Below are 12,159 nucleotides of genomic sequence, written 5' to 3'. Positions count from 1 at the left end.
TTGAGAGCAGTTAAGAGACAGATAAGTGGTCTAGCACATGGTCAAAGGAGGGCTCAACAGTTAGTTAAGGATCGGACCAGGTTAAATCCGCATAGAACAAGAATAAAGGTCTAGTACGGATGAGCTCAATAGCTTTAACAAAGACGGCAGAAACCAAATGTTTTCGCTGAATGTCCACTCACCAGACTTTCCTCACACCATAATAACTTTTCAATACAGCATCTGACGACTTCCTAACTGGTCAGCCATTTATGCAATTACCAACATGTTTTATAGATGATGCAGGGCCCAAGGAGCCAAGTCACTTACAGGACGCATAGCTAGAAGCCATGACCTTTTTCCTTAACCTATAACAAGGTCTCAAGCCAAATACAAATACTCAGAACATTTTTCATTGCCCTGAATTCTGGCTGTATAGGCAAAGCCTGGTGACATTTGGTTCTTCCATTGTCCAAAGCCAGCTAAGATGTTTATTCACTAAATCAAGACGAGTTTCTCCTATAAGAAGGGTCAGATTGGGGCAACTGTATACATACAGAAGTAATACAGAAGGCTTCCTATACGTAAGTGCAGCCTTTATTTCATAACAAGTCACGGTTAAACAAGTCTTCTGCCGTGCCATGACTGTGGAGGCAAAAAGACTAGCAGAGCACCAGTTTGTAATGAGAGCCGTCAAAAACATTTGCTGAAAATGCCTCCGAATGGAAAACTGCAACTTTAATAGATTAACATGCTATAAAATAAGGCTGAACTATCACTCCCAAAGGAGTCTGCAGTGCATTAGAGCCAAATAGGATGCAGAGACATCGCAGGCGGAGCTTCACAGCAAGCAAAAAGTGAATTCACATGAATTGTCTGTGGTAGGGAAGAACGTAGACGTTCATCTTCTTTACTTTAAGACTTAGTTATACCCTGCGCTAAGACCAGGAGAAAATCTTTACCGATGGCACGTCAAAACAGGCTTAATCAAGTCAGTCAAATTAAAGTGTTTGTTGCTACCCACAGTCTGTTTAGTGAATATTACATTTAGTTGTAATGGCGTAACATGGCACATCACATGAAGCCTTAATTAGGTCACTGGAGACCCACAGATTAATTAAAACAGCAAAACAGACTAGCGTTGGTGTTTCCTACCGGAATCTCTATGAAGCTCCACTTTTGGGTTGATTGTTTACTCCCACAAACTATCATGGGAGGTTTTCACATCTTCTGTTACAGAACATAGTTTCCTGGACCTCTTAATTTCATCACAGCAAACATTGAACGGTCCAATAAAAGGTCATCCTACTGTTGGTTGACCTCTAGGGCTCTCTGTGCCAAAGCGCCAGGGCATTCCTTCTGAGATCTCCTCGCACGAATGCACTTTTATCATCACAGATGGAACTTTCAGGATGACCGAAGCAACGCAGTTATCCGCATTACTTCAAAAAGGCACTATTTAGAGCTCTCACAACACAAAAGATTGTAGTAAATTCTTGTGAATCCTCACACACTAAGAGCCAAGACTTCAGAAGACCCAAACCAAGGAGAACTTTCCATGTTCCACATCACAAAACCAAACCACTAGATAGGAAGCACAGCAAGTGTCTAAATACCTTGGACTTTCCTTGTCTGTCTCTTCCTGAAACATTGAAACAGTTACCATGAATCTGCAACACCATCACGATAATTTATACAAAAAACTGTTTTTACAAAGTGTAACGAAAAAGATATGACACAATGTAATGTGTAACACACCGGCTGCAACTTTAACACACTGCTCCAGTTTAAACAGAGAAGGGGGGAAAAAAAATATAAGAATGAAAATCTTTACATTTATTTCAAAAATGACTTAAGTATATATTAAAATAAGCAGATGACAGAAGAAAGCTCAAGTCCAACTGTTTGATCATTTGGTCAGTAATGGAAACTTCCCATTGGCTGTCAGACTGTGATGTCATCGCTGCAAAGAGGAAACCCCCAAGTACTGGCAGCGAGGGGATAAAGGAACGTCCGCAGCGTGCCTTTCAGATCATGTTACTGAAGGCTTCATTCTGCCACTTAAGTTCTTTTTAGATTTCGGAAATAAAAACCTATATTTATTGTATGTTTAGATTTTGTGCGCACGCGCTATAAAACAAGATCGTATTTATTGCTAAAAAACTTTCCCAGTCTGTTATTCATTCTACGTACGCAGGAGAAGATATTCCAGATCACTCACTACACGATTACTGGAGGAAGTGATGCAGGAAACATCAGAAGATTAGTCACAAAAGGTTAACGCTTTCATTACGCAATGGACCTCCACATCCGCACGTTTTTTGTCATTTCCAATATGTATGGATTTATATAACACCATCATAGTCTGCAGTGCAGTACAATGGCTCATACAGCTTCTAACACATTCTATAATGAACGGCTCCCTGGCAGATGTTTCACCGCAGCGGAGGAGTACATAAACATTATTACAGGCATACGTACAAACCGGGTTAGTTTGCAATAGTTTCCGTTTGATTTTCAAATATTCCTAGCCTAGTGTTTCCACCAAGGTCAAGAAACATTAAGAGCCGTTGATATTTCAGTGTCTCGTCTACAGTAAACCTCAGTGGCCCTACTAACATCCATATTTCATTCTCACACACGCTGGAGCGGAGCAGCAAGTGCTATCCCATAAGACTATTTGGATTTTGCTCAGTAAATGCCCTAATATGTTGAGCTCATAATACGCAAATCCAAACAATACACAATTTTGTGTGTAATTATAAATATATTTTTTATTATTACTTTGCCAATGGGCAATAGAGAATCTTGTTATTGAGCTGGTAACAACTATAAGGGGTATGAAGACATTAAATGCATAATACAGAATAAAGCGAGTCTACATTTGATTAATTACATTTAACATTTAAAATTAAGTTATCCGATTGGGGGGGGCGGGGACTTGTTAAATGCTTCCGTTAACCCTTCCTGAATATTACTGCGCTCCTTAAACAAGACACGAGGCGTGCAAGATGTCACATTCCAGGGCTAGTATTTTAATCTGTGTTATACCTTGCAATTTTGCTTTAAAAACATGGCCAATTTATTTAATCTGATGGGAGATGAGTGGAAACCAAGGGAAAACTAGGATAAAATACTGCTTTAGATGTGATTTTCTCACACAATCTCTGGATGATTGTGCCGCGGGACTGTTTATGTATGCATTTAATATATTATACACACACACATATACATATATATACACATACATACATACACACACACACATTATATATATATAGTAACATAGTAACATAGTAACATAGTTCATAAGGTTGAAAAAAGACCAAAGTCCATCAAGTTCAACCTATATACATATTGTGTCCTTACTGTGTTGATCCAGAGGAAGGCAAAAAACCCTTATGAAGCAGATGCCAATTGCCCCATACCAGGGGGAAAATTCCTTCCCGACTCCAAATATGGCAATCAGAATAAATCCCTGGATCAACGTTCTGTCCCTATTAATCTAACATCCATAACTTGTAATATTATTGCTTTATATATGTATATATAGCATTCAGTGTGAAACTATGTATTAGAGATCGTTTTGTTTTTTTACGTTAATACGTTTGGGAAGGTATAACCCAACACAAGGATCATCCACGACGTTGGAAATGTTGCAGTGCCAGCCTACGTCTGGTTATTTAAATACTTCGCTCCTGTTTCATGTCCCGAACATGAAAAACGTCATCAGAAACAAGCTGAAGCAAATAAAGCGCATACCTGTGTTTTATTCACTTTCTATGATGCAACCATGATTCATATTGATGAGGCTTCAGTAAACAAGGGTGGAATACGGGATAAAATGGTTACTTCAAAAGGAGGTTTGCATTAAATTGCCTATTCTGCCCTATGATTGCTAGCTATAATAAAAGGGTGTTGTTTCCTGTAACCGAGTTTTTATCCGGTGCCGTATCACATTACAAGGGTGGGAACGGGATTGGACAGCATGTTGTCCTCCAGCTGTTAAACTACAACTCCCATGAAGCACAGCCAGCCATCAAGAGTTGGAGGAGCCCATGGCTTGCAGATTTTAACCCTATATGGATATCATTACAGACAGGAAGAACTTACAAAATATCCTTATAATAATTTAAAAATAAATAAAATAAAAGAAAAACATAAAAAAAAACAAAAAACAGTTGGTAGAAAACAAAAGAAAACTCCCGTGTACTGCTGCAGACAACACAGAAAAAAGTACAATTCAATAAGCTTTCCGGACTCTTTTAGAATCATCTTGATATAGAGCTTGGGGGTCCTGAAAGCTTATGGAACCCCTTGTATGGTATGAACTCTGACTGAAGACTCCATTTTTTCTTACGCCAAAATAGCAGGTTTCTTTTTTGCGAATGTAAATTACCCCCAAATTGTACCTTATTGCGAAGTAGGCTGGCAATTATTACAATTACAATAATCTTGCTGCAAAACATGTGGAAAACTAATGTATTTGAAGGCTTGAATATGTACATCCAGCTAAGGGCAACAAACTACTGCAAGCCCCCTACAGAATCAAAGCTGCCCCTGGGGCAAGTGTTTTTGCAGGCGGGTAAATTCCAAGCCGGTTTGAATTAGAGACTATGCGCATATGCAAGGGCTATTGTGAAGCCTGGGGCCTGAACTTGCTTCGCTCCGCTACAGATTAGATTTTCAGTGAAAAGGTTGGGAGATGGGGCAGAGTCACATTAATGTACACAAGGACACCTATAAAATGAGTTATTTGAGCTGTCTTCTACCCTACACTTTCCCATTCAGTTCTTACCCTCTGATGTACATCAAATTATCCCTCTCCCTCCTGTCCACAGCTTGTGCCACCTTGGAGGACACCAATGTTCATTTGGTGTTTACCCAAAGGCCATCAGGACAGAGCATAGATTCAAACACCACATGGGCGTCCCACAAAACTGAAAGAAAGAAGCTTTCATCTTAAGCATAGATAAGGTTACTTTACTGTTAAATTGTGGAATGGACTGCCATCTGAAGTGGTTTTGTCCAATTCGATCAATATAATCAAAGTAGTTTGGATGTTTTTCTAGTGAAATGCATACAGGGTTGTCACAAGTGAAAGCAGTTAAGGTAATGCCGCTACCACCAACCCCAAAAGTCACTGAGTTCAGACAGAGAGAAAGACAGAAAGAAGATAACAGAATGGATACCAAGGAGGACAGAACCAGGGCGAGGAGCCTCACTACACTGTAGGCTTCTGAGCTCTATCTGACCCATGAACGGACAAACAGCCCAGGCCTCCAAGCTGAGGGGCTATGCAATAAATGAGAAACCTAATACATAGTTAAATATATTTTTTGAATAAACAGTCATTATGTGTGGAGCCAATAGATGGCCAGTGTTCTCTAGAAGAACATTCGCGCATGTTAGGTGTAGTTCAGAGAAAACTGCCTGCAAGCATCAAGCGCACAATCTATTCATTAACATTGCAAGAATATACAAAGAATGTTTTGCCTTCATTTCCATGTCCGTATTAGAGACTCCAAGCATTCTGGACAGAAATAGAGCATTTACATTAATTATTAGAACGGACCTGTTCAGTATAGACCGGAGGATGTACAAGGTTACTATGAGGACAACTAGAAGACGCGCTACAAAAAAATCCACAATATATATATATATATATATATATATATATATATATATATATATATATATATACACATATACACACACACACACACACACACAAATGACCATATTACTGTCATATATACGGCTAAAAAAAAGGAATCCACAACCCAAGCTCTCCCTCTATAGAGATACTGTATATACATGTGTGTGTGATTATCACCCAAGGAGATAATACCCCATTTAACCCCGCAGTACAGTAAATCCCCTTATGCATGCTACCGAATAGGAACCCGGGGGGGGGGGGGGGTGACTGCACAAGTAGTTGATGAATACTAAAGAAAACCTAGAATATTAATTTTCACAGCAAAATTTATGAAGTGCCACAAACGTGCTTAGAAACTATAACTAAATATGCCCAGGGTCCGCCAGAATGCTTTCTCCTTAAACTAAGAGTCCTGAATATTTCCTTGGACCTGGCAGTGAAAGAGTGGATCCACTCCTGCACCACATTAACCTCCACCGGCGGGTCAGGTGACTCCGGCACCCACCAAATCAGAATGCGGTTGTTGACTCACATTATGCTAATACACCGAGAACTGGCTTTAACCGGACTGGTGAGCAGATAATGAATGGCACCAATTACTCTCACTCAGTCCGCTGATAGTACCTGAGATGGAAAAACCGGAGAAATCATCCACACAAGGACTTTACGCTCAAGGGCACAGAGCCCCTTCTGCGTCTAAGGCTTTCGAGTGGAAAAAATAAAAATTATATAAAAAAAAATAAATTAATTCCTTCACCAGATTTCCTGTGGGTTGGGGAAGTTTTATTTTAATAAAAAAAAGTATTCTGTAATTATACAGGCTTCGCATAAAGTCTATAAAATGATACATCGGATGGATTTTTTAATGTATCGCAGATAACCTCAATATCCGCACCAAGATACCTGGGAAGCAAAGGTAAGATTTTTGTCAATGAATTAGCATTTTACATCAATCTAATTGGAGTGCAAATATAATCACCACCTCCATTCAAACAAAACAAAAATGCACATTTGGACCCAAAGCGAATACCAAATTGGCCAAACAAAAAAGTGAATAAACCCGTTTCTTGGTTTCTTCACTTTAAATAAATACTTTAAGATATGCGAAAATGCACATTTTGCCCCAGTGTACGCCTCCCTTGGAGATTTAAACTGCGCTATAAGTAAAATTTGGGAAACAAAGGGCATTGTAACCGCGGCCAGCGTCCTGCCGTCTTTTCACATGCAATCCATACAAATTAACAACCCTTAGGAAGTTAAAATGAAGCTCCAAACGAACCCGCACGCATTGGAAATAAAGGGCGTATTAAGCGTACAAAAAAGCAAAGCAGCACACAGGCGCAATCCTCCGACGCCAAGCACGAGTAACTTGTTACAGCGCTGAAAGGGTTACTGAAAACCCACGTGGGATGTCAAACAGAATATACCTCCGTCGGAGCGGGGAGAGCGTTCCCTCCTCTGGAAAGTCACCGTTACGCTATAAATCCGAGAGCAAGGGAGCCCTCGGACCCCCCGGCAATGCACAGCGAAATTATATATATCTCTCAACTAAATCTAGCCTTTCCCTACAGAGAAAGAGTTAAAAATACATTGTTATAGGAAGCAAGAAACGGCTCGTAAGCTCATCCAACAGCTTGAGAAAACGCGCCGGAGAAAAATCTGCGTCAGCACACAGCAACGTCCGGGAAAACCAGTTCAAAACCTAAATAGAAACTCGACGGCAGATAAGAAGCATTCGGCTCATCTAGTCTGCCCATGATGTAGAGACTCGGACCTTAATCAGTCTTTGATCTCGTCTTAAATTCTCCATAGCTTTATGCCCATCACATGCATATTTCAATTCCCTCACTGTATTAACCTCTACCACTTCTGCTGGAAGGCTGTTCCATGTATTCCTTTATAATGAAAGGGAACAGATTATATAAGGGTAGCTGGCAGATAGGAAACATGGAATTACATTATTTACTAAATCTACCTGTTTGTATGGCCCTTTCATTCATTCTCTATGCTCCACACATCCTCCTTACCACCCTCTCCTTTAATGTTCTCTTGGTCTCCACACATCCTTCCTCCCTTTCCCTTTTTTTTTTTTATTCCTCCCCAGTGCTCTCCTGCCAGTACTGGAAGCTCATCCCAGTAACAGGCTTTTTCTAGTTGACAAAGGATATCTTAACTATGACGATAATTCTTTATTTCCGGAAAAAAAAACAAACAAAAAAAAACGTTATGAACGCCAACCACAAAAGGCGGTATCCAGAAACTCTATTAAACCGGCGGCAGAGAATCTGGATTCTCATACAGGATTTACAGAGAATAAAAAATGTGTAATAAATACATTTTCTCCTTGTTCCTTATGGAGAAATCAGAGACATAAATATATGGAGAGATTTTCCAAAATCTATGCCACCCATGCCCAGCAAACACAAGGAAAACTGTTTCTCCGTTATTTGCTCTTCCGTGACTTGATCCAGTGTCGGCCCCATCCCTGGAAACTCTGCGGTCTCGATGTTATGGGGCTCCACAAGCCGCTTCTAGCAAGAAGCAAGAATTTGTGTTCTAGGAAAAACAAACACGCTTTTATTCCGCGTCCAGCAAACGCGCTACTGTACGGCCAGCATCTCAAAATACTCGTTTTAGACATATTTCAGGGAAACCACAGCCAGCCCTGCAATTTCACAAAATTATTTATCGCCGTGGCATAGTTCTTCCTTCACGGCACGATCTCCATGCAGCTGCAAGAAGACCCCGAAAAGAAGGAGAGAAAAAAAAAAAAAAAAAAAAAAAAAAAAAAGACTAGCTACTCCATAAAAACAGACTGTTATGGCACCTGCCACGTTCTGCCACGACGTTGTTTATGCCCATCTCGTGTCTTTGCAACGTCTAAGCTGCTTCTTAACCACGTTCCCATAAAGCTACATAAAAATGCCTGGAATTTCCTGGAGAGCGAGCCACGATGACTGCGAAGGGAAATACGGGGCTAAAAATAAAAGCAGATATACAATATATTCAGCGCAAGCACCGAGATTATCGAGGCATTCTAGCGATATCATCGAGATATCTCCGCTCTACCGTGGCTTTAAGGCTTTAAGTATCTGACCGCTGTACTCCCATTTGGAACCGAGGCGGAGGACACCGGCCGTTGAACAATACGGCCCCCGCAGGGCCGGCAGAAAGGATACCGGATACTTTGCCACTTTTCATGATAGTTCCGCATTACAGTTCCATACATTAAACAAGGGAGGTTGTTTACTTCCCTGTCATACACTGGGTCCCAACAAACCTGGTAAACAATCCGCAACGGGCAACACTCAGGTCCAACACGCTGTAGCCAAAAGATGCATAAAAAGGATCTAGTCTGGGTATAAATGCTACCTACCGCGTTCTTTGAATTTCAAGCCAAAAAAAAAATCTGCCCAGCATAGTAGGAGCCGCCACCTTAACGCCCCGGTGTCATTCCTCCCCGTAAAGTTACCCGTCCCATGATCGTTACAGTTTAGTATAGTGCCGGGGCGTCACTTTCCCCAACCACACGACGGAGGATGTTATTAACCTTTCCTAAACAGAAGGAGTACAGGGCAGGATGTGCCGTCCCTCGTAGTTTTATTTTGTAGGACCTTGTCAAGGCAGTCTAGGAAAGACGGAAAAATAAAAACCACCGCATACCCAAAAAGCTACAGATACAGCTTCCTGTTTAACGTTGTGCCATTTAGCCAAGAACAAAAAAAAATAAAAAATCAATGTGATGCACACAGAGACGGAAGTTAAGGCATGTTTTGTTTAGCGTGTGGGTATGACGAGTACGCACACGTATTGTATTAGAATTTGTGGAAGCTGCAGATGTTGGCAATAATGAAATGGTAAGAACCTGTTACAGTATCCACATTAAAAATATAAAAACGTTATTAACGGGCATATGAAGCTCATTGCAGGCGTTCACTTACCTGATGGACAGGCACTTTCTGCGGTGTGTTCTGAGGTGACTGGTGAAGCTGAGTCCATGGCTGATGATGGGAATGTGACGGTGGAGAAGACTGATGGGGCATTGCTGGATGAGGCTGACAGTTTGCCATTTGCTGCTGGAAAGATTGATGACTGGGATGCTGCTGGCCAGACATCATCCTTTCTTGTATTGCCTGCGGATCTGCATGGCCAACTCCAGGACATCCATTTGGTCTCATGTGCCCACCCATTTCCCTGGGTGTTGAAGACATACCCATGAAGACCTGATTTTGAGGCATGTTTCTGGGACCCATGTTCCTTTGTCCCATAACCATGTTGTTAGGAGGCTGGTGAGATGGAGGATGGGGCATATTTGGGTAGCTTCCTACATCCATAGGTATGCCAGCACTGCCAGGCCTGACTTGCGGTGGTGGGGTACCTGCTGGATTGCTCATTGCTTTCAAGGGTGACATGGGAGGTGGAGAAGCGTAAGTTCCCTGAGGCTGTGAAGGATGCATAGCTTGTGGGTTCATTTGGTTAAGCGAGCCGCTAGGATGAATGGGTTGCTGCTGGTGCATCAGTCCTTGGCTATTATTTGATGGAAACCCCACAGCATTTGGGTATCTAGGTACAGATGTAGTCATTGGAGTGTTGTTTGTAAGGCCTAAATTTTGATTCATCCCTGTATTATTAACTAATCCCTGATTAAGGTTACTGTAAGGATACCGGGGATACTGCCCTGAGTTGTTTAATGTAGGTGACGGTACAGTCTGGTTTCTAGAATTAAAATTAAGGGACTGTGGCCTCACTGCTCCCTGCTGAGGAGGATTAGGAGAGAATCGAGGACTGTGAGAAACGGAGTCTCCGTGAAGCGTAGTGGGAGGATGGTGATGAAACTGCTGGACCGAGTGTCGCAATGAAGGCCCCATGTTTGGATTTTGCTGGGAAACATGAGGCATGTGACCTGGTCCTGGAGAACCAAGAAATGGGTTACCCTGGTTTAGACCCTCTTGTCCCTGCGAAAACTGGTTCATCCTTTGTGACTGTAGTGGGCCATGCTGTTGCATTGAAAAATCTCCCCGGACCATGTAATTCCCCATCTGCTGAACATGCTGAGGGGGTCCTTGGGGGGCGGAAGGGTTTGGAGGCTGCTGCTGTGACTGCTGCTGGTATGGTGGTCTTATCTGATCGGGCACCTGCACAGCCCTGGGCCCCCACATAGAGCCACTGTCCACAAAAGGTGGCCCATGTCGGTCATTTTGCATGCTGGGGTACACCCCCATTTGGCCACCAGTATGGGGGACCTGAGGAACAGGCGTGTTGTGATACTGTGAATGTGGAGAGGCAATACCATTCCCAGGAGTGTTTGTCATCATCCTATTGGGCTGCTCTATCATGTGCATTTTCTGTGGTTCATATTGGTTATAATGATCAAAGTGGGTCAACTTTCCTTGATTCTGATTGCTTGTGTTATGGTGGAGCGGCGACTGCATAGAACCAAATCCTTGATCCATGGGCATTTGCTGTGCCATGGTGTTGACAGAGTTTTCAGCGTAACCGCATTCTCCAAGGCCTTCCAATCCTTCGGTGAAGATATTCCCATCCTCTCCAAATAAACTCATCATGCCGGGATCCGCCATGATTTCTGTACACAGCTCTTCTGAGCCGCGATTGTGTCAGATTGTGCTTCACCTCGCCGAGGTGTCTGTCCTCACAGTTGTTAATCCTTAAACTAATCTTTCATGTCATTCCATATTTTCTTAATTCTCTCGGATGATGCAGTGTCAGGTACTCCTGTGTGCCAAGAAAAGACATGAAGACACTGTTAACTCGGCAAACAACCGCAACAATATCAAAAAGGAGATCGAAAATTTGCATTACATTTTGCTAAGAATGGGGGATGGTTTTAAGTTTTAGACTTTAACAGGAAACAAGTACAATGAACACGGGCCCGCCACCTAAGAATATATGCTGTATATGCCGTATATTAATATACCGCACACTTATTTCCTCATCAGGAGGGTGCCTAGAACAGAACAAAAGGACACAACGGCTTCAGCTGCCACAGCAGGCAGACAGATGTATGGATAGAGCCGAGCATCCCATCTGCTGAACTGAAGCCCTGAAAATGCTCTAGTTACCAACAGCACGTCCTTAACCTTATTCCCCGAGGAGGGTAATCAGATGAGCGAGCAGCCACCGCCGTCATCAAGAACTTAGCAGATCTGGCTAGTCCTTTAACAAAACGGTGACCAAAGCAGATAAAAAGACCCCACAAAACTAAGCCATGGTTTTTTTTGGGGTTTTTTTTGCGATATTCTGGGATCATTGTGGTCCACCACGGAGGGGGAAGTTTTGAAAAATAAAGTGGGCTATTCGCAACAAGGTCAGATCATTTGAATTATTGAGAGTGCACTTCAGCAACACTTAGAAAAGGAGGAGGAAAAAAGAAAAAAAGAAAAAAAAGTTGAACAATACTGCAGTTTTAGACAAAAAAGGGTCCGTTTACTAAACTTCAAGTTTGATACCAGAAGCGGCAAATGATCTAAAGGCAGCAATACATGCCAACATTACTTGCTTCA

General features: G+C 42.0%; 1 protein-coding gene across 2 annotated transcripts in view; it reads right to left on the bottom strand.

Moving 5' to 3' along the window:
- The window catches only part of LOC149305431 (ATP-dependent chromatin remodeler CHD7-like), a 50,902-nt gene extending 39,685 nt beyond the window's left edge, over positions 1-11,217 (bottom strand). For both annotated transcript variants that reach the window (XM_089477455.1, XM_089477456.1), the window contains exon 1: positions 9,580-11,217. In XM_089477455.1, coding sequence (XP_089333581.1) covers positions 9,580-11,217 — 1,638 coding nt within the window. The remainder of the gene's footprint in view (positions 1-9,579) is intronic.
- Positions 11,218-12,159: the final 942 nt, after the last annotated feature.

The sequence above is a fragment of the Sceloporus occidentalis genome, unplaced genomic scaffold, assembly GCF_023333645.1.
Source record: "Sceloporus occidentalis isolate IW3139 unplaced genomic scaffold, rSceOcc1.0.p SCAF_11, whole genome shotgun sequence".
NCBI classification, from domain to species: Eukaryota; Metazoa; Chordata; class Lepidosauria; order Squamata; family Phrynosomatidae; genus Sceloporus; species Sceloporus occidentalis.
Note: the sequence above shows the minus strand (reverse complement) of the source record. Positions and strands in the feature narration are given on the sequence as shown.